Below are 21,248 nucleotides of genomic sequence, written 5' to 3' on the forward strand. Positions count from 1 at the left end.
CGATCTCTCCTTTTAAAGAATTTTTTTATTGAAACTTCAACTTCGAAGTGCTTTAACTCTGGTTCTATAAGAGATACAGGGATGTCCTTTGAGTATGTTATAGCCCAACTTTTGTTCTTTCTAACGGTACTAATTACTTGGGGTTATAACACTTAGGGCCTGAGTAATTAAGCAAATTAGGTAATGATAGCGTTAATTCTCCTAGCCCCAATAGTTATGACAGCTTGACTTTGAAGTCTTATAACTCTGGTTCTATGATAGATACAGGGAAGTCCTTTGAGTATGTCATAGCCAAACTTCTGTCCTTTGTAACGGTACTAATTACTTGGGGTTATAACAATTAGGGCTGAAGTAATTAAGCAAATTAGATAAAGATAGGGTTAATTCTCCCAGCCCCAATCCATATGACAGCTTGACTTTGAAGTATATTAACTCTGGTTCTATAAGAGATACAGGGATGTCCTTTGAGTATGTCATAGCCCAACTTCTGTCCTTTCTAACGGTACTAATTACTTGGGGTTACAATAATTAGGGATTGAGTAATTAAGCAGTAATTAAGCAAATTAGGTAAAGAAAGCGTTAACAATATGGTTCTATAAGAGATACAGGGAAATCAGTTAAGTGTCCTTTCCAACAGTAGAATTTCTAGTAGAGCTTCAATAATGAACTTGAGTTGCCCTTGAATTTACCCGAGGCAAAGTTTGTATAAACAATACGAAGAATTCAGGTATCATCAAAGGCAATTAGAAATAATGGAGTGTGTTATCAAATAAAATTACATGCATTCTACTACGGGATAATACTGCAATCACTGATTGGTCAAATTGGTCTACAGACAAATAGGCCTTTATAGAAAGTTTTTACGGCTTGCGCACCTTGTTGATTTGTCCCGCCGCGCCTGCGCATTATAACAGCCATACGTCACCAAAATCCTCTCGGAAGTGACGTCACTAAACTCAACAACCAAGGCTTAGATCAAAATTCTTAAATAAATATACTTTACGTTAGATCTAATCATTATAAATTCATACGAGTATCAAATATCAACATTAGAATAGTTCGGCATAATATGAATAAGATTTGCTGGCACAAAGTAGAGAAACACAAACGAAGAACAAACGCGTTAAAAAAAGCCCACCATTTTATCAGTCTGCTTTATCTCTCCAAATCTTGCCTCCAGTTCGTGTTTTTTATAACACAAAACTGGCTGAACTGAACTGACTCAGTTTGAACTACAAGAGGGGACAAGTACCCATAATTCCTTTAGAACTTTCTATAAAGGCCTATTAGGAAGCTAGAGAGAGCATACTGAGAATACACTACTACACAGTGCCAAGTGCACTTCCCGTTACTTCTATTTGCCTTTGATACCAATCCTAAATAGTATTCAGTTCAATAGAAGTTTAGATGAGTTTTGGACTTGATGCATGATTAAACAAAGATACTTCATTTAATAACATCGACTTTGATCGAGCAACCATATTTAAAACACGCATTTTAGTGTAGTATTCTTCACGTTGGGTTTTTATGTTTTAAAAAATAACCTTAAACAAAAACAGATAATAAAAAAGTTAAACGTATTTTCTGAAATATTTGAAATTAATATCTCCTTTGAATGTAATATATTTAAAATCCACTCGTGCGAATATTATAGTCAGTCTTCAAATAAAACTAATTCCAACAAAAGTAATATAACAAAAATAAGTAGGTAGGTATCACCTCTCAACGTTAAAAATAGACCCCACCCCAAGTTTCAAAAGGGGGCGGGGCGTAGTATCGTTTGCTAAATATATATAGCGTGCCTTAACTAGTGTTGCCAGTCATTTGTGACGTGTGCAATTCAACCAAACGCTATCTGCAACAGAAGTCCTGAAAAGTTTGTAGTATTCTGTTCGATTCAGTGTCCAATTACCTGAAGATGCTCTAATAACTAATTACTCTGCAGCCCTAAAGCGCATGCGCAGTTAAAGGGGGGCTAGAGAAAGTGTTAATGCGACACTATCTCAGTTGTGACGTCAGTGTCTAGGTAAAACGTCACGGGCTTAGTTTTAACAGTGGGTCGCCATGTTTGGTACCTTTTTGGTTGAATATGCAAATATCATGGGTGACGTCACACTAAGACTAATGAGACAGCTCTATTGGCGTTGCCCCTAACGATGGCATGATGGGGTAGCCTTTTTAAGACTTTTAGTATTACAGCCAAGCTCTGGAAGTGTCATATTTATATTTGTTATGTTATTTATGCCTTGAAATACAAGCCTTAATGGATTTTTTAAAATAATACGTCTACTTAAAGTATTATATTATAAATAAATTATCATAAAGATATATTTATATTTAGTCTGTTCTTCTTCAGCTATAGGTAATCCTTGAGAAGAATTCATTACTTCTAAGGTCCAGTGCAAGGGGGAAAACAAAAACCCGCAAAAACAATTCGAGTCGAATTTCGGTTTGCCTTTTATTAAAGATAACCATGATTTAGGCTTCACATTTCAGTCAGTTTTTTGAGAGCTTGAAGATGAAGGTATGAATTTGCGTTTAAAAGCGTTTACCCAAAACTATTTAGGCTATTTTTAACATAATCTAAATTTCTCTTTAGTCTGAAACTATAGATACATTTAAACCTCTGGATTTGAATGATGTTATCGGAAATTTTGGCAAATGGCAATTTTTTATCCTGTTTGTCGCACTCGTGTCCCAGTTAATAGGGACCGGACATATCCTAGGGACAGTTTATATTGCACCGGATGTGGATTATTGGTGTAAAAAGGCCTCAACTTCCGTGGAATTCGGAATTGTCGAAGGGGCTGGTGAAACGTCCGGGTATTTAGTAGCTAATTTGTCATCTACGGTAATGGATGTTGATGAAGAGGAATTAGCGTTAATTAAACCAAGACATCAGTGCAAGAAACGCGGGAAAGCGATGGAGAGTGATATGTTCATAAGTGATAATGTTAATATTACTGCACCACCGCCGAGTAATTGTACAGAGTGGGAGTTTGATCATTCTGTTTTCGTGTCCACTATAACTGAAGAGGCAAGTTTATATTTTAAATTATTAGTTTTTATTGGTTAATTAATATAAATTAACACATTTTAATTAATTATTTTAATTTATTGATACTATGTTTTAATTGGAGTATGTATTTAATAGTTATTGTTTATTTTGTAGTTTGGTTTAGTTTGCGACAAGTCCTGGTACATATCCCTAAGCCGAACCATATTAATGGCTGGTTTTATGACTGCTTGTTTACTATTTGGACTTCTAGCCGATTGGTAAATACAACCATAAGTTTATAAGATTTGTTACATGATAAGTATGACACTTCGTAATGCTACGTAGAAACTTACTGGGAGCTAAGTAACATTACCTTATGAACTTGTGATTATATTAATCTATTCTAATTTTTATACCACTAATTTTAATTAAAGGTTTGGTAGAAAACCAGTGATATTATGCTCCAATTTCATATTTTTGGTATCAACATTCATTTGCACTTATTCTGGAAATTTCTTGGTGTTTAGTTGCGCTCAGTTTTTCGTTGGATTTGGTAAAACTGGCTTTACAAACGCCTTGTATATCTTACGTAAGTACATTCGTGAAAAACAGAAGTTCATAAAGTAGAAGTAAATTTATACTACGCTCTTATTATAGTGATGGAATCCACCGGCACAAAATGGCGCTCAATTATAGCGATGGTTGACGGTTTTGGTTACTGTTTTGGGTTCCTAATCTTACCAGGATTGGCTTATTGGTTGAGAAGTTGGCGTCAGTTACAACTGGCGTATTCCGTACCAGTTGCGCTGTTATTCGTTCTATCATTGTAAGTTTGTCGCGTGCAAAGTATATAATTATGATTATGTTGTCATCTTTGCGTTGATTACAGGTTTCTACCCGAATCTCCAAGATGGCTGCTGTCCACCGGAAGTTCTAGAGCCGAAAAGGTCTTAAAAGAAGCCATGAAAATTAACGGCAAACCTAAAAAACAAGGGTTTGAGGAAACTAATAATAATTTGGCCGTTATTATGAAACAAGTGAGTTGCTAAGCTTTCAGAAAAACTCCATTAGGCTTAACTTCTTTCATTCAAACTAAGTAGACGACTGTTTGTTTACATCTTGGTGAAAACTGAGACTCTGAGAGTTAGGAGTGGACTAATCTATTCGTTCAATTACAGGCCACTTCCGGTGGTGCTAGAAAGGACAAGTACAGCATCTACCATCTCTTAATTACGCCCAACATGCGTAAAAAGAGTTTGGTCCTATTTTTCACATGGACAGTTGTTCTATTCGTTTATTACGGACTGTCACTGAACGCCAATGATGGTTTAGGAAGGGGTCACCATCCTTTTGTGACAATGGCCATATTTGGCGCCGTTTTATTCCCTAGTCGAATTTTGGTTCATTTTGCCATAACTTATATTGGTAGAAGAAAGTCCCTAATGATTTCCTTATTTGGAGTTGGCGTTTCTTGCATAGTAGTGACACCCTTTACGCCAGCTTCAAATGGTTCCAGTAAGTTTTCCCGCCTTAATGTTTAACCAAGGCCTAACTGTTTTAATTTTTAGGCTTAGTATGGGCTAAAATAGTTTTCGCTACGATTGGAATGTGTTTTGTATCGTCTGCTATGTCTATTATGTACGTTTATACATCTGAGTTGTTTCCAACTAAAATTAGGAGCGTAGGTAAAGACTTGAGTTAGGCTTAACCGTAATTAAAAATAGGCTTAAGTTGTTCTCTTCATTTAGGCTTCACGTCCTGCAGTTTTTTCGCGCGTGTGGGCTCTATGATATCGCCTTTCATGAAGGAATTAGGCGAAGGAAATGATTTTATGGTTCCCATGGGTGTTTTCGGTTTTTTAGCAATTTTAAACGCTTTTTTGGTGTTAATTTTGCCCGAAACTAAAGGTTCATACCTTCCCGAAACTTTAAAAGAAGGGGAAGAGTTTGGAAAGTATGTTAAGTTAATTATTAGGCCTTAATTTAAGTCTAAAATTCATGTTAATTAACTTTTCAGAAAGTCAAAAGAACACAAAGAAACCACGACCAAAAATTCAGTTTTCTATACTGCGTTTGGTGATAATATTTTAGAGGAAACTGTCACTAGATTTTAATTATAACTATATTTAATAAGAGAGCTTTATATTAATGAGTGTTACATTATTTAATAAATATTTTAAACCCTAATTCTGTGTTTATCTTTAATGAAATCATGAAAATCGTACTTTGAATTTCCCGGAATTTTTACGTCACTAACGGACCGAAGTCTCATAGGTCGGACTGGTCAGTCATGTGGCCCCAAAATCCTAATAGATTATTGGCCAAAATTATAATTCTGAATTAACACATTCGAACCCCGTAGATTCTTGGAGAAAACAGTTTTTTTTGCCGGCGCCATCGAGGAAGTAGAGTTATTTCAATTCGGCGTCAATTTGTGTAATTAATTACCCACTGTGTAGTTAATTAGTGGTGATTATTTTAATATTCGACGTAAATATCATTCCGAGAGAGTGTATTCTTCAAATAGTGATCAATTGTGCGGTGTGAAAGTGTTTTAAAAACTATTTGCGACGTAGAGTAACTTAGGCCTTGGCACCTGGCGGGTAAGCCTTGGATTATTTAATGATAAACAAAGCTTCTTAACATTAAATTTGGACAAAAAAACCGAAATTAAGAGACAAAAACTTATTTGACGATTAATATTAATTAACCGGGTTTATTATCGCGATATGTAAGCTATAAATAAACTTGTAACTTTGTTATGAATTAACTGATCAATATAAAAATATAGACTCCGCTCTTCTAAAACAACAAACAATGATTAATGATTAGTAATCATTTATTACTTTTAAAGATTAGTTAATCTTAATTTAGAAAGGTTTTGGGAATGTTGTAGTTAGTAGTTTACGAAGAATGTTTGAAGCCTGAACTTTACAAAAATGTCGGTACATTATAAGTTCAAAAGTAGCTTGGAGTATGATACTGTAACATTTGATGGTTTACATATATCGGTGGGAGACTTGAAAAAGAGTATATTACAACAGAAAAAAATAGGCAAAAGCGCCGATTTCGATCTGCAGATAACTAATGCTCAAACCAAAGAAGGTAAGAAAGATTATTTAAATTTATTTTAACAAACAAACATTGGGGGCAATTCTCTAACTTTTTAAGCGAGTTATCGCAAGTGATAACTATCGTCTAAAGGGTTGATGTCAACCTCGTGTGTTCTATGAGAGCGCGAGAGCTGAATAGGCTATTATTTATGTGTGTCATCAAGCCTTGAACGAAAATCGGTGGATGTCTCGTGAATTCCGCTCGTGCTAATAAAAAACAAGCTGGGCACGTTTATTTTTTACCGTCTTTGGTTATAAAGCAAGGGATAACTTATCGACCAGTTTAAACCCTTTCGATAAGTTATCACTCTCGTGAATATTAAAGACGGTAAAAAATAAACTTGCCCACTTTTTTGTTTATTAGCACGAGCGGAATTCACGAGACATACACCGATTTTCGTTCAAGGTTTGATGACACCTATGACTAATCACCTATTTAGATAGCGTGCTCTCATAGAACTCACGAGGTTGGCATCAACCCTTTAGACGATAGTTATCACATGCGATAACTCGCTTAAAAAGTTAGAGAATTGGCCCCATTGTCTTTTAGACTTAAAATTAAAGTTAATTTAACAAAATTTGGTAATTAATTATAATTAATGTTTTAAATTAAAGTATATGAAAAAGACGATGATTTGATCCCTAAAAATACATCAGTGGTGATTTCCAGGATTCCTGTTGCAAATCCAACAAAAAAATCTTGGTTAGTTCATTTTTTTTTTCTATAAAAAAATTTTTTTTGGTCTACTTTTTTTTTTTTTTTTTTTTTTGCTTCATACACTTTTGAGGTCCCGTTTTTTTGCTCTATTTGTTAGTTTACCAGTTTTAAATTTAGACTTTAGCCTCTTTTAACATTTAAACAGTTTAAAGTTACAATATTTACACTTATTTTAACATTTATCATCAAAAAATTACCTTAATTAGACTTAAATCACGTTTGACATGAAAAAATGTAACTTATTTGTAATGTTTTTAGGGATCGAGGTGATTTGGGTCAATCTGCATCTCAGGACGTATGTATAAGTGGCGCAATACTTAATTAAATATGTTCACTTATTTTCTAAAATTTTTTTAATTAACTAAACTTTTTAAAAAATACCGGGTTGCTACGCTATATATTTCTCTTTCTAAAATAGAGAGAAAATTGTTGTTAAAAAGTGGTATACAATTTTAGTATACTCCATTTTTGAACAAAAATACGGGTTGCAATTTATATATTTAAAATATAAATAACAATATATTATTTTGCCTTCATTTGCAAATTGCAATGTTCCTTGAATTTGCACAAATTTGCTAAAGCAAAAACCAAAAAAACCCAAAAAAAAAAATCATAAAGAAAAACCAATATTTAAAAAAAAAAAACAAAAAAACAACCAAATACGAATAACAACCTTTAATATTGTACATGTGGTTTTAAAAATATTCCCATGTACAATTTATTTCCAAAAATTATTTATTTTTCTATGAATCCTATATCTTTAATTAATTAAGTGTTTTAATTCTTTTTTTTTATTACTTAAAATGATCTCATTAAGTTCCCCCTCACTTACATTACGCGACTCGTTAAAGTTGGCAAAACTTTATTAAAAAATTGCCTTTAAATCCTATAAATTTATTTTTATAAAAAAAGGTATTTAAAGAAAAAAAAATACCGTTAAAAAAACAAGAAAAAAATATTATGCCGTTATCGTGAAACCTAAAATATTATTCAAAATCGGGACAAAAAAAGATTAATACTTATTTATTTATTTATTTATTTAAAGTTGAATAATTTAATATCTCAAAAGATTTAAATCGGTTTAAAACAAAAAAAAATATCCAAGAAAGTTTAAAAGAAAAATTAGAAAATCAAAGTATTTTTGGTGGTTTTTAAATAAAATATATAACATGTTAGTTTACAAAATAAAATGTCTTTCAAACACCTACATTTTTAAAAAAAATATAACCCCAATTATTATAGTGACGTGAAGTTCTTAAGATTATTTAGGTTATTTAGTTTATTAAGCAGGGATTTGGTGGTTTATTTTAGGGTTCTAACGAATTTATGAGAACAAAAGGGTTAAATGAACGTTTCATATTAGTTTATTTGACATTATCAAGAACCCATACAACTCTTGAGAACATATTTCACTTTGTACTAGGAACAAATAGAATTCTTGAGAACATATTTCACTTTGTACCAGGAACAAATTGAATTCTTGAGAACATGTTTCACTTTGTACCAAGAACAAATACAATTCTTGAGAACATATTTCACTTTGTACCAGGAACCAATAGAATTCTTGAGAACATATTTCAGTTTTCAGAGATTCAGAGTACTCCTCCTAAAATTGTCAATGTGGCTCCACGGCAATGCAATTGCAAAAGCAACTGCCTAATTCTATGTTAAATTGTTCTCATGTTTTAAATGGGTTCTTGATGCTGTGCATGTGATAATGAACAGGTATGCAAAAGTTCATGGGGATGCAGCAGCACCCTTTAAAACTGGTTGGGGTTCATTGGAGTTACGGATGGACAAAGGTTTAATTTAATTTTGGGTCATGGAAGGGTTTAATTGTTTCTAAAACATTTATTGTTAGAACCCTAAAAGTTAATTAAAAGATCGCACTTTCAACAAAAAGTGTGCTAATTTAATTTTTTTCCAGTTAAACTTACTTAATTCAGAGTTAAATCTTAATTCTCGGTATCGTGGAAATTATTAATTTATTCAAATCAAATCCCTGCTTTACAAACGTAGCTTTAAAGATAGTTAGGCCTTTTCGGGATTTTATAAATTAAATTATTAAATAAAATGAGTATAAATAGACATTAGAGTATTAACCACAAAAAAGGTACAAATCTCTCCTCTACTCTTTTTCTATCTTTTTATTACATTAATTTCTTCCATAAAAAGTAATTAATAATTATTTCCCATCCTCAAAATTAATTAATTCCACTCGCGTCAGTTTTTGCCGGTTAGGTTTTATAATTTTGTCTTTTTTCACTTGAGCAGAGCAATTCTCCGAGCCATTATGGGTTTGACAAGCTGTCCAAGGTAGTTTTACTCGTGTTTTAATTTATATTTTTTTTAATATTCAAGTATTACAGTGGATAAAATTGTTCTTTCTTCATTTGCATATTATGGTACAAAATTAGATAATACGTATGAATTTTCTTACAAGTTTCGAATTTTTTTGAGGCCCTGTGCGGGTACCCGACCCTATAGAGTATCGGGTCGGGTACCCGGAATTTTTTGTTAATGTTATGTACATGGTTATGGGTAATGGTTAGCCATGTGAGGGTAGTGATTTTTTTGGGTTTTGGATCGAGTACAGGTACTTAAAAATTGCCTATAGAGTATCGGTCGGGTACCCGACCCTATAGAATATCAGGTCGGATACCCGGAATTTTATGTTAATGTTATGGTTATGGGTAATGGCTAGCCCTGTGAGGGTAGTCATTTTTTTGGGTTTTGGGTCGAGTACAGGTACTTAAAAATGCCCTACAGAGTATCGTGCGGGTACCCGTAATTTTAGGTTAATCTTATGTACATGGTTATGGGTAATGGTTAGCCATGTGAGGGTAGTGATTTTTTTGGGTTTTGGATCGAGTACAGGTACTTAAATATTCCCTAAAGAGTATCGGTCGGGTACCCGTCCTGTGCGGTAGTGGGTTTTGGGCCGAGTGCTTAAAAATTTCCTATAGATTATCGGTCGGGTACTCGCCCTGTGCGAGTAGCTGGTTTTGCGTCGAGTACTTAAAATTTCCTATAGATTATCGGTCGGGTACCCGTCCTGTGCGGTAGTGGGTTTTGGGCCGAGTACTTAAAAATTCCCTATAGAGTATCGGTCGGGTACCCGTAATAATATGTTAATGTTATAAATATGGTTTATGGGTAATTGTTAGCCCTGAGAGGGTAGTGATTTTTGGTTTTTTGGGTCGAGTATAGGTACTTAAAATTCCCAATAAAGTATCAGGCCGGATACCCGGATTTTTGAAAAAGTAGGCCACGCAGAAGTACCAATAGTCGGGTGTTTTCCCGAAGCATAAATCATAACTTGTACTTATGCGCGGGAAAAAGAAATTAGGTTTTCGGGTATCGGGACGCTTAGCCGACCCGGTCGGGTAATTGCCGGGTACTTTCACGGGGCTAGTAATTGTAGGGTTTGTACAGACCTTGAAATTCATTTAAATGACGTGTTTATTTGAAATTTAATTATTTTTACCGAATTCTCGATAAAAGTCGTATTTAACCTTTAAAGTTGATCAATTTTGAAGTTTTTGAAACATTTTACTGTTGATCAAGGACTTTTCTAATCCTCGGAGTTCATGGAAATATCCATATTTTTTCCCCATAAGGAATTATCGTTAAAAGTTCTTTTAATTAACAAAAATCGAACCTGCAAGTTTAAACAATTGTAGAAATTACTACTGTTAATCCGGGATTTCGTCTAAGCTCTTATTTCATGGAATTCATGGAAATGTTCGTAATATTTCGCGAAATATTCCAGGAAAGATTATTTTTAGGTCTTGAACCTGCAAATTTAAACAATTATAGAAATTACTACTGTTAATGAGGGATTTCGTCTTAAGCTCTTATTTCATGGAATTCATGGAAACGTTCGTAATTTTTCGCGAAATATTCCAGGAAAGATTATTTTTAGGTCTTGAACCTGCAAATTTAAACAATTGTAGAAATTACTACTGTTAATGCGGGATTTCGTCTTAAGCTCTTTATTTCACGGAATTCATGGAAACGTTCGTAATTTTTCGCGAATTGAAATATTCCAGGAAAGATTAGTTTTTAGGTCTTGTACAAACCCTAGACCTAGACCTACTTTTCTTTACATTATGGTGTAAATATCGCGTATGCATTAATGTTTTGTTAACTCAATGTAACAGAACTTTACATTCAAATATTTCAATGAACTGTTGGGTTTAAATTTGCATCGAAACAAAACCGTTAGGCCTAATATGCTCATGGAAAAAGAATGGTTTAAAACTGTTCAAATTAACATTTTGTAACGGAATCGTAAAAACCAACCAATACTTCCCAATAGACGGCGGATTTGGTTAACGCGAATGCAACGGAGGAAGAAAAGATCAAAGCCATGATGAACCAATCGGGACAGGAATACGATCCTTCAAAGTACTTAAAATCCTAATTATCCTCTTAAATACTTTTTAATTAATTACGAAGAAAGAAATGGGAGCCTAATTTACATATTAGTTTTAAATCTTCTAGATACGTTAAAAGTAGAAGTATGACGGGTCCTTTGCCCCCAAATTATACTTGTTATCGTTGCGGGAAACCCGGTCATTGGATTAAGAATTGTCCAACTAATAATGTGGGACCAAATGTAAATAATTTATTTTTAAACCCTATAGTTCATTAATTACGAGTTAATTAGGGAATTACCGGTAATTAATCTATTTCGTCCTTTGATTAGCTTGAAGTAAAACGTAGTACAGGGATTCCCAGAAGTTTTATGGTACCAGTTGATGGACCTGAACATAAAGGGGCGCTTTTAACCAGTACCGGAGAGTTTGCTGTACCACTGATCGATCAGTACGTGTTGATCAGTTTAAATAATTGATGTTAATTAATTAAGTTGTTTAATCGGTTTTTTTTTGTTAATTTTTTACTTTACAGTCAAGCTTATAAAGAGGTTAAAAAAGAGAAACCGCCTTTCTTAATTGAACCCGAGCCGGAACCAGAGCCCGAAACGCAATTGCCTGATGAATTACTGTGCATGGTTTGCAGGGATTTGTTGCAAGATGCGGTTCTTATTCCGTGTTGCGGCAACAGTTTTTGCGATGAATGTAAGTATTATATCATATTTTTTATTGTAGTTCATCTTAGAACCCCAAGAAATGGCAATGATCATGTAGGGAAACAGTGTGATCACATAGGGGAAACGGGCCCGATCATATAGGGGAAACGGGCCCGATCATATAGGGGAAACGGGCCCGATCATATAGGGGAAACGGGGCCGATCGCGTAAGGGAAACGGGCCCGATCATGTAAGAGAAACGGACCCGATCATGTAAGAGAAACGGACCCGATCATGTAAGGGAAAACGGGCGCGACCGTATAGGGGAAACGGGCGCGATCGTATAGGGGAAACGGGCGCGATCATGTAGGGGAAACGGGCGCGATCATATAAGGAAAACGGGCCCGATCATGTAAGAGAAACGGACCCGATCATGTAAGGGAAAACGGACCCGATCATGTAAGGGAAAACGGACCCGATTGTATAGGGAAAACGGACCCGATCGTATAGGGAAAACGGACCCGATCGTATAGGGAAAACGGACCCGATCGTATAGGGAAAACGGACCCGATCGTATAGGGAAAACGGACCCGATCGTATAGGGAAAACGGACCCGATCGTATAGGGAAAACGGACCCGATCGTATAGGGAAAACGGACCCGATCGTATAGGGAAAACGGACCCGATCGTATAGGGAAAACGGACCCGATCGTATAGGGAAAACGGACCCGATCGTATAGGGAAAACGGACCCGATCGTATAGGGAAAACGGACCCGATCGTATAGGGAAAACGGAACCGATCATATAGGGAAAACGGAACCGATCATATAAGGAAAACAGCCCGATCATATAAGGAAAACGGGCCCGATCATGTTGAAAACAGGAGTGTGATCATTTATAACAACACTGATCATATGAAAAAATACGACGTTATCACAAACAATTTCCGTGTGATCATGAAAGAATACATTGTATTTTCTCAGGTGTTAGACAAGCTCTGTTGGATTCCGAAAACCACGAATGCCCAACTTGTCACGAACTGAACATTTCACCCGATACTTTGATCCCTAATCGTTTCCTGAGGACCGCTGTACTTAACTTCAAGAACGAGACTGGATACACTAGAATGAAACGTAGTATCCCTGCCCCACCTCCTCCTCCGCAGCCTGTGGTTCCCGTACTCCCGCCTCAGATAGCCGAAATTGTCGCTTCAGAACCTACCGCCAACTACAATTCGCCTCAACCTGATTTGAACGCTTCACCCGCTGTCGAAGTCGAGGTAGAGACCAATGAAAACTCACAGGAACTGATTCCCCCAGTGGAGAATGAGGAAAATGTTGATCAAACTGATAATGGTGGACAAGACAGTGAGAAGGATGTTGTTGTACCAGCCAGAAGGGAGCCATTGCTGCCGGTCCCGAAAAAGGATGGAACAAATGAACCGACTCCTAAATTGATTCCTGAAACGACTTTTCAAGTTGAAGAGGATGCGCCGCCGCCCGGAGATGAAGAGAATGTTCTGTTGCCAGCGTAAGTCAATACATTCTATTCTATATTTGTTGGTGTTGTATGATTGTGGTGGTTTTTCTTCAATTATTATGTTTTTATCGCGGCTGATCAATATTTTAAATCATTTTATCGCGGCTGATCAGCGTTTTAAATTAATTTCTCTCTCATTGATCGGGTGTTTTAAATCTTAGTTTCGTGATTGATAGTCGTTTTAAATAATTTCTCTCTCATTGATCGGGTGTTTTAAATCTTAGTTTCGTGATTGATAGTCGTTTTAAATAATTTCTCTCTCATTGATCGGGTGTTTTAAATCATAGTTTCGCGATTGATCAGCGTTTTAAATAATTTCTCTTTCATTGATCGGGTGTTTTAAATCTTAGTTTCGTGATTGAAAGTCGTTTTAAATAATTTTCTCGCTACTGGTCAGCACTTCCAATTGTTTTTTCGCGATTGATCAGCAGTTTTAAATAATTTCTCTCATTGATCGGGTGTTTTAAATCATAGTTTCGTGATTGATCAGCAGTTTTAAATAATTTCTCTCATTGATCGGGTGTTTTAAATCATAGTTTCGTGATTGATCAGCAGTTTTAAATAATTTCTCTCATTGATCGGGTGTTTTAAATCATAGTTTCGTGATTGAAAGTCGTTTTAAATAATTTCTCTCTCATTGATCGGGTGTTTTAAATCTTAGTTTCGTGATTGATAGTCGTTTGAAGTAATTTTCTCGCTACTGGTCAGCACTTCCAATTGTTTTTTCGCGATTGATCAGCAGTTTTAAATAATTTCTCTCTCATTGATCGGGTGTTTTAAATCATAGTTTCGTGATTGAAAGTCGTTTTAAATAATTTCTCTCTCATTGATCGGGTGTTTCAATCTTAGTTTCGTGATTGAAAGTCGTTTGAAGTAATTTTCTCGCTACTGGTCAGCACTTCCAATTGTTTTTTCGCGATTGATCAGCGTTTTAAATAATTTCTCTCTCATTGATCGGGTGTTTTAAACCAAAGTTTCGTGATTTAAAGTCGTTTTAAATAATTTTATCGCTACTGGTCAGCACGTCCAATTGTTTTTTCGCGATTGATCAGCGTTTTTAATCATTTCTCTCTCATTGATCGGGTGTTTTAAACCATTTTCCGGTGACTTTACAGTAGTTTTTTAAAATCTTTTTCAAGGACTACAACGGCGGAAGAAGAGGACACGCGAGCCAGCACTCCTTTGGCGGATGAACCACTGCTTGAGACTGACCCTAACGCTTTCCCCCTTCCTCATGAATCTGAGCATTATGGCGATCACTCCCAGCAACATTACCGCCCGCATTATCAACACTACCAGCATTATGGAGAACGATACAGAGGATACTATCGCGGTGGCAATTATTACAGCCCTTATCACTACAGAGCGGGAGCTCGGCACGAACCTCCACCAAATGAGGAACATGAAAACGCCATCACTCCTATTTCGACCATCACGACCAGAGGACCTCCTTATATGCAATCAAATAACTATCCACCTCCACCCAATCCATTGATGAGAGGGAAACCGCATTATTATGGCGGCCATCCTCCGCCTGGTCATCCTTTACCACCACCACCTGGACATCATAGAGGACCACCTCCACCTAATTATCGTAAGTTTTGTTTTTGCCTTTATTCTTGCAATAGTAATCAGTTGCTGCTCTTAATGCTACTATAGTGATCGGGTGTTGCTCTTAATTGTACTATAGTGATCGGGTGTTGCTCTTAATGTTACTATAGTGATCGGGTGTTGCTCTTAATGTTACTATAGTGATCGGGTGTTTCTCTTAATATTACTATAATGATCGGGTGTTTCTCTTAATGTTACTATAGTGATCAGGAGTTTCTCTTAATGTTACTATAGTGATCGGGAGTTTCTCTTAATGTTACTATAGTGATCGGGTGTTTCTCTTTATGTTACTATAGTGATCGGGTGTTTCTCTTTATGTTACTATAGTGATCGGGTGTTTCTCTTTATGTTACTATAGTGATCGGGTGTTTCTCTTTATGTTACTATAGTGATCGGGTGTTTCTCTTAATGTTACTATAGTGATCGGGTGTTTCTCTTAATGTTACTATAGTGATCGGGTGTTGCTGTTAGTGTTACTATAGTGATCATTTGCCACTCGTAACATCTCTTTTATGATCATCCAATTCCCCTATAGATCAACCTCCGCCACCTCATGCAAGAAGACCACCTTCACCAGGACGTGCTGGTTATGACTCACCAAACAGACACGATAACTATCCACCTCCACCCAATCGGCCTTATGGTCCACCTGGTCATTACGAACGACACCCATACTATCAACACCCGAGATACCCTCCAGATGGTCGACCACCGCCACCTCACCATCACCACCATCCTAATCATCCTCCTGGTCAACCAGGACCACCACATCCGCCTCCACCAGGCCATCATCCACCTCCGAGGCACCATTCGCCCGGACGAGGGCCACCGCCACCTTTCCCGTCTCAACAGGGTGGAGGACCTCCTCATGTTCATCAAGGATTGCCTCCTCCTGGTCAACCACCGCCGCCTGGTGTGGGACCTCCTAATCCATTGCCTCCAACTTCAATGGCTAGTGGCCCTCCTTCAAATTATCCCCAAGAATATGGTGGACCACCGCCTCCGGGACATGGAGGACCGCATCATGGACCACCAGGACATGTAGATCCATATAGAAGGGATGATCCGTATGATCCAAGAAGACCCAAAGAAAAGTGAGTACATTTTAACTAAATTTGGGATCGGGTAGTTGAGTGTTGAGTCCATTTTAACTAAATTTGGGATCGGGTAGTTGAGTGTTGAGTACATTTTAACTAAATTTGGGATCGGGTAGTTGAGTGTTGAGTACATTTTAACTAAATTTGGGATCGGGTAGTTGAGTGTTGAGTACATTTTAACTAAATTTGGGATCGGGTAGTTGAGTGTTGAGTCCATTTTAACTAAATTTGGGATCGGGTAGTTGAGTGTTGAGTCCATTTTAACTAAATTTGGGATCGGGTAGTTGAGTGTTGAGTACATTTTAACTAAATTTGGGATCGGGTAGTTGAGTGTTGAGTACATTTTAACTAAATTTGGGATCGGGTAGTTGAGTGTTGAGTACATTTTAACTAAATTTGGGATCGGGTAGTTGAGTGTTGAGTACGTTTTAACTAAATTTGGGATCGGGTAGTTGAGTGTTGAGTACGTTTTAACTAAATTTGGGATCGGGTAGTTGAGTGTTGAGTACATTTTAACTAAATTTGGGATCGGGTAGTTGAGTGTTGAGTACATTTTAACTAATTTTGGGATCGGGTAGTTGAGTGTTGAGTACATTTTGAGTGTTGAGTACATTTTAACTAAATTTGGGATCGGGTAGTTGAGTGTTGAGTACATTTTAACTAATTTTGGGATCGGGTAGTTGAGTGTTGAGTACATTTTAACTAAATTTGGGATCGGGTAGTGGAGTGTTGAGTACATTTTAACTAAATTTGGGATCGGGTAGTTGAGTGTTGAGTCCATTTTGTTAAGTTAGTGTTACAAGTTTCAAGTCCGTTTTGTTGAGTTAGTGTTACAAGTTTTTAAGTCCGTTTTGTTAAGTTAGTGTTACAAGTTTCTGGTCCGTTTTGTTAAGTTAGTGTTACAAGTTTCTGGTCCGTTTTGTTAAGTTAGTGTTACAAGTTTCTGGTCCGTTTTGTTAAGTTAGTGTTACAACTATCTTTTAAGGAAATTCGGGGATCCGTTAGACGAGTTTGCGAGAGAATTGATGAAACACGGTCGTCACCGTTCTCGTAGACGAAGTCACGAACGGGGTCACCGACGCCGAAGAGGATCGCGATCCAGGTCAAGATCTCATAGAAGCTCAAAATCTTGGTCTGGCTCTAGGTCCAGAAGTCGTTCGAGGTCTTACAGTTATTCTTCCTCGAGGTCTAGATCTTTCAGTAGCGGCTCAAAATCCCGATCACGTAGTCGATCATTTTCGCGATCAAGATCACGTTCTAGACCAAGACATCGTTCTAGATCATATAGTCGATCGAGATCTCGTAGCGGAAGCTTTCATTCTGGTTCCCGATCACCCAGAAGGAAGTATTATCGCCGACATTATTATCGATCAAGGTCCCGATCACCGCGACCTCGAAAGTCCGTAAGTGCTTCTCCTAGTCATCCACCACCTACACCACCAGCACCTGGACAAGCACCATCGCACCCGCCTGCCAGACCTCCTCCTCCCGCTAATTTTAAAAGACAACCTCATCACCAGGGGCCGGAATATCCGGGATATCAACCACCCGATCAGTACAATACCGCCGGGAGTTACCCACCCGATCATCACCTCCCACCACCCGGAGAGCATTTCCCTGAAGATGATCGATCGGGTTATTACAGAGATCATTATCAGGATTACAACGATCCTTACCGTCAAGGTGATCACCACAGATACAACGCTAACTATCGATACGATCAAGGTTTTGATAAATTCAATGATCCTAATCGGATACGGCGAAGAGGTAGGGGTAGGGGAGGTTTTTATCCACCACCTCATTACCCGAGAGACCATCACGCCAATTGGACCCCGGATAGTCTACCCCAAACACCCCCTATTGATAGAAGAAGTAAAGATAGATCCAGATCCCGAACACCCGATCGGCGCGATAGAGATAGAGATAGGGACGAATCGAAACGTAGATCAAAGTCCACAGATAGAAACAGAGATAGAGATAAATCTTCTTCTCATCACCATCGACATAAGTCAAAGGATAAGGAGTTGAAGAAGGAATTGAAAGCCGAGGCTGCAGCTAGGAAGGCGGAGAAGAAGGCCGAGAAGTTGAAGCGAGAGGAAGGATCGCCTACTGATAAAACAAATACGGAAAATGTAGGCGACAAATCTGAGAAGGAAAGCAAGAAAGATCGCAAACATCGTCACAAAAAGGTCAAAGATGGTGGTGAATCCGGTGGTTTGAAAAAACGGAAGAAGAAATCCGGATCTGACGAAACATCGTCTCAAGTTACCGGAAGTGAATCGGAAAAACCCAAAAAGAAAAAGAACAAGAAGAAAAAAGACTCCAAAGATCCTGAAGGTGGTGGTGGTGGTAACAACTCTTCAATGTCAATGTTGCCAACCATTAAAGAGAACCAACCCGATCAGAAGAAAGAAATTACCGACGGTTTACCAATTCAACCGGAAATTCTTAAACAGAAGGATGACGCTGCTACCAAATCGGAATTGTTAGAACCGCCTAAAGGAAATGATCAGCCAAAGTTAAACTTATCCAGTTGGGAACAACAGGAAACTACTTCCTCAAATTGGGAAGAACATGAAGGTAAGGCGAATTCCACTTGGGAACAGGACAAAACCCCTATTTGGGAACCGAACAAGAAATCCGATTGGGAAGGTGACAAAACACCAAAATGGGAACCGCCTGAAAAGACAACACCCAAATGGGAACCGGTAACCGGACCAAAGTGGGACCCTCCCAGTATCCCCAATAATGGTGGTGGTGGTGACTTTGAAGGAGGCTTGACTATACCCTTGACCATTAATACCCCCAAGAAAATACACGATTTGGAAGATATACATCTACCAGTCAGTAGCAAACCAATTAACAAACCCAACTTGTTGGATAACGTCGAAATGGAAATTACCATCACGACAATTAGGGAAGAAACTAAAATTATCGATACACCGATCGATCCTACGCAGTATAGCAACGAAAAACCACCCGATCAAACATTGAAGGCAATTATGCCACCGCCGCCTAAGGAGGATAAACCAGAGAGTTTAATGCCATTACCCGAATTATCTAAATGGGAACGGGACGATTTTGAAGATATGTCGTCAACGACAACTGATAGTTTATCATCGGCTACCAAGTCAAACGAAACGAAATCGGGTCTTTCAACTGATATCATTCAAAAGGCTGAAAAGGCTATTCTACAGAAAGCCTTAAAAGCCGCGCTTACCCAGAATTCCCTGGCTTTTAGACCAAGAGTGATCCAGCAACGAATCTTAAGTACATCGGATAAACCAATCGCCTCCGGAAGTAAACTCGAAACGGAAAGTTTAAAACCAGGAGATGATCATGGACTCGGTGGTGGGGGCGGTTCCGACTTGGATAGTAAAAAGACCGACGCCATCCCGAAAGATGGACCCATTTTCGATAATGAACCAACTCCCAAGGATTCGATCAAAGATCATAAAATGGCCGCCGATTTTAAGGAGAAGAAAGAAAACGATACGACGACGTCTACAAGCAAGACTGATTCGACCACAAAAACAACCGCCGAATCGAGTTCAAAAGGTCAATATGATTCCCGATCATCTAGTAGTACGTACAGAGATCGGACTAGGGAATTGGCTGATCATCGCCGATCAAGGGTTGTCAAGCTGAGTTCTGATCGATATAGTTCCTCCAGAGATAGAGATAAAGAACAAGATAGGAATAGGGAGAAGGATAAAGACAGAGATCGAGATAGGGATCGTGATCGTGATCGTGATCGAGATAGACGGAGATCAAGAAGTCCCAGGGATCGAAATTCATCTTCTGCTAAATTCAGTAGCAGAGATTCGAGTAGAAGGAACGATAAACATTCGTCGCACTCAAATCACGATGATAAAGATAAACATTCAAAGGGATACGGTGGTCATTCATCCTCGTCTCATCAATCTTCACACAGACATTCCAAAGACGCGACTCACGATGAATCCAAATTTGAACCAAATTACGACGGAACTAGCGATTCGGACGATAGCGATAAAAAATCGGGAGCGAAACATTCGGATAAGAACAAAACTTCTTCTTCGGATCGATCAAAGAAGCCCTCATCTAGTTCTACTCAAGATAAACCCAAATCGACCTCGGATAAAGATAAAGATAAAGACAAAGATAAACCTAAATCTAGCGGATCTGAAGCGGCTTCTTCTAAGAAAGAAGATGCCAATCGTAAAAGAACCAGGGATGCGAGAGACGCGCCTTCGTCCACCACCAACCAATCGTCGTCAATAAAATTAACAACAAAGGATAGAGACAAGGAGGTGAAGAAAAACGATAAATCGTCGGAGAGTAGCGTTTCGTCTAGCGATTCCTCGGATAGTGACGCTTCGGATTATGATTCGAGCTCCAAGAAGAAAAGAAGGAGCGAAAGTCCATCTTCCGATCAAAAGCATCGTAGAAACCGAAACAAACATAAGAAGCACAAGAAACATAAGCACAAACACAAGAAGAAGAAGACTAGCAGCTCCAAATCGGGTAGTAAAGATCACAAAGAAGATACTCGAATTCAGTCATCTGTAGTAAGAAGATAGGTTTTATTTAGTTTTTCCTCAATCGTTTTGATAAGACAAGACCGACAAGAACATTATTGAATATCATAGTAAATAGTGGAACTTTCTTTATTTCAAACTTTAAAGTACATTTGTACATTTTTTTCAACATCATTTATTAAGAAGAAAACAAAGAAGTACAATAAAAATTTGTTCATTTATTTTCACGAAATTCAAGTTAAATCCGCGAAAGTGTGCTAGTTAAAAGTAAAAATCTATTAGTTTCTATGAAAATTACGTGTAATAAATAAACCCCCCAAAAATATGCGTAAAAACTGTAAATACTAGTGTTTTGTAAAAAAAAATTGCAAAAATAAATAAAATATTGGAAAAAAAACCAATAAAAAATAAAACTTTAAAATTAGTTTTGTTTCATTAATTAATTTTAGGCTTATCGATTTTCAAAATAGAAATTTGGCGGCATCGGGTACTTTTTCGGCTGATCGGAAGTTCTGGTTAAAATGCAATTTTTTGATTGGTTTTATACAAGTGTGAAGCTCTGGAGACTGACCAATCAGAGCTCGCGTAAACGCAGTGAGTGGCCGTAAGTCTTTAAT

The 21,248-nt window shown here is 37.4% G+C and overlaps 2 protein-coding genes and 1 long non-coding RNA gene across 4 annotated transcripts; all 3 read left to right on the plus strand.

Annotated features, from left to right (window-relative positions):
* The first annotated feature begins 2,174 nt into the window (after positions 1-2,174).
* On the plus strand, positions 2,175-2,889 carry LOC149621409 (uncharacterized). The gene is made up of 4 exons (XR_016375102.1): positions 2,175-2,295; positions 2,357-2,524; positions 2,600-2,823; positions 2,871-2,889. It is a non-coding gene; the product is annotated as an uncharacterized LOC149621409 (long non-coding RNA).
* On the plus strand, positions 2,884-5,180 carry LOC149621410 (organic anion transporter 3-like). The gene is made up of 9 exons (XM_089853775.1): positions 2,884-3,037; positions 3,173-3,276; positions 3,433-3,587; positions 3,656-3,824; positions 3,888-4,035; positions 4,177-4,513; positions 4,567-4,683; positions 4,747-4,951; positions 5,015-5,180. The coding sequence occupies exons 1-9, from the start codon at positions 2,924-2,926 to the stop codon at positions 5,109-5,111; spliced, it is 1,446 nt and encodes a 481-aa protein (XP_089709901.1). The 5' UTR covers positions 2,884-2,923; the 3' UTR covers positions 5,112-5,180.
* Positions 5,181-5,373: 193 nt separating this feature from the next.
* On the plus strand, positions 5,374-21,055 carry LOC149621411 (uncharacterized). Of its 2 annotated transcripts, none has more exons than XM_089853817.1 (12): positions 5,374-6,102; positions 6,726-6,813; positions 7,087-7,123; positions 9,103-9,144; positions 11,150-11,238; positions 11,320-11,449; positions 11,540-11,658; positions 11,743-11,912; positions 12,848-13,394; positions 14,543-14,997; positions 15,550-16,108; positions 17,097-21,055. In XM_089853817.1, the coding sequence occupies exons 1-12, from the start codon at positions 5,937-5,939 to the stop codon at positions 20,671-20,673; spliced, it is 5,979 nt and encodes a 1,992-aa protein (XP_089709943.1). In that variant the 5' UTR covers positions 5,374-5,936; the 3' UTR covers positions 20,674-21,055. The 2 variants fall into 2 exon arrangements, with proteins under 2 accessions (XP_089709943.1, XP_089709944.1); XM_089853818.1 differs by having other exon boundaries at positions 11,335-11,449.
* Positions 21,056-21,248: the final 193 nt, after the last annotated feature.

The sequence above is a fragment of the Phalangium opilio genome, unplaced genomic scaffold (genome assembly GCF_054372755.1).
Source record: "Phalangium opilio isolate 3A_F unplaced genomic scaffold, DU_Popi_V2 ptg000206l_1, whole genome shotgun sequence".
In the NCBI taxonomy this organism is placed as follows: Eukaryota; Metazoa; Arthropoda; class Arachnida; order Opiliones; family Phalangiidae; genus Phalangium; species Phalangium opilio.

Bases quoted from the DNA above. Each gene is read 5' to 3' on its own strand.
- LOC149621410 (XM_089853775.1), top strand. From the start codon at position 2,924: ATGGAGAGTGATATGTTCATAAGTGATAATGTTAATATTACTGCACCA. The intron at 3,038-3,172 runs GCAAGTTTATAT...TTTATTTTGTAG, and splicing joins TGTCCACTATAACTGAAGAG to TTTGGTTTAGTTTGCGACAA. The intron at 4,514-4,566 runs GTAAGTTTTCCC...TTTAATTTTTAG, and splicing joins GCCAGCTTCAAATGGTTCCA to GCTTAGTATGGGCTAAAATA.
- LOC149621411 (XM_089853817.1), top strand. From the start codon at position 5,937: ATGTCGGTACATTATAAGTTCAAAAGTAGCTTGGAGTATGATACTGTA. The intron at 6,814-7,086 runs GTTAGTTCATTT...TAATGTTTTTAG, and splicing joins AATCCAACAAAAAAATCTTG to GGATCGAGGTGATTTGGGTC. The intron at 14,998-15,549 runs GTAAGTTTTGTT...ATTCCCCTATAG, and splicing joins ACCACCTCCACCTAATTATC to ATCAACCTCCGCCACCTCAT.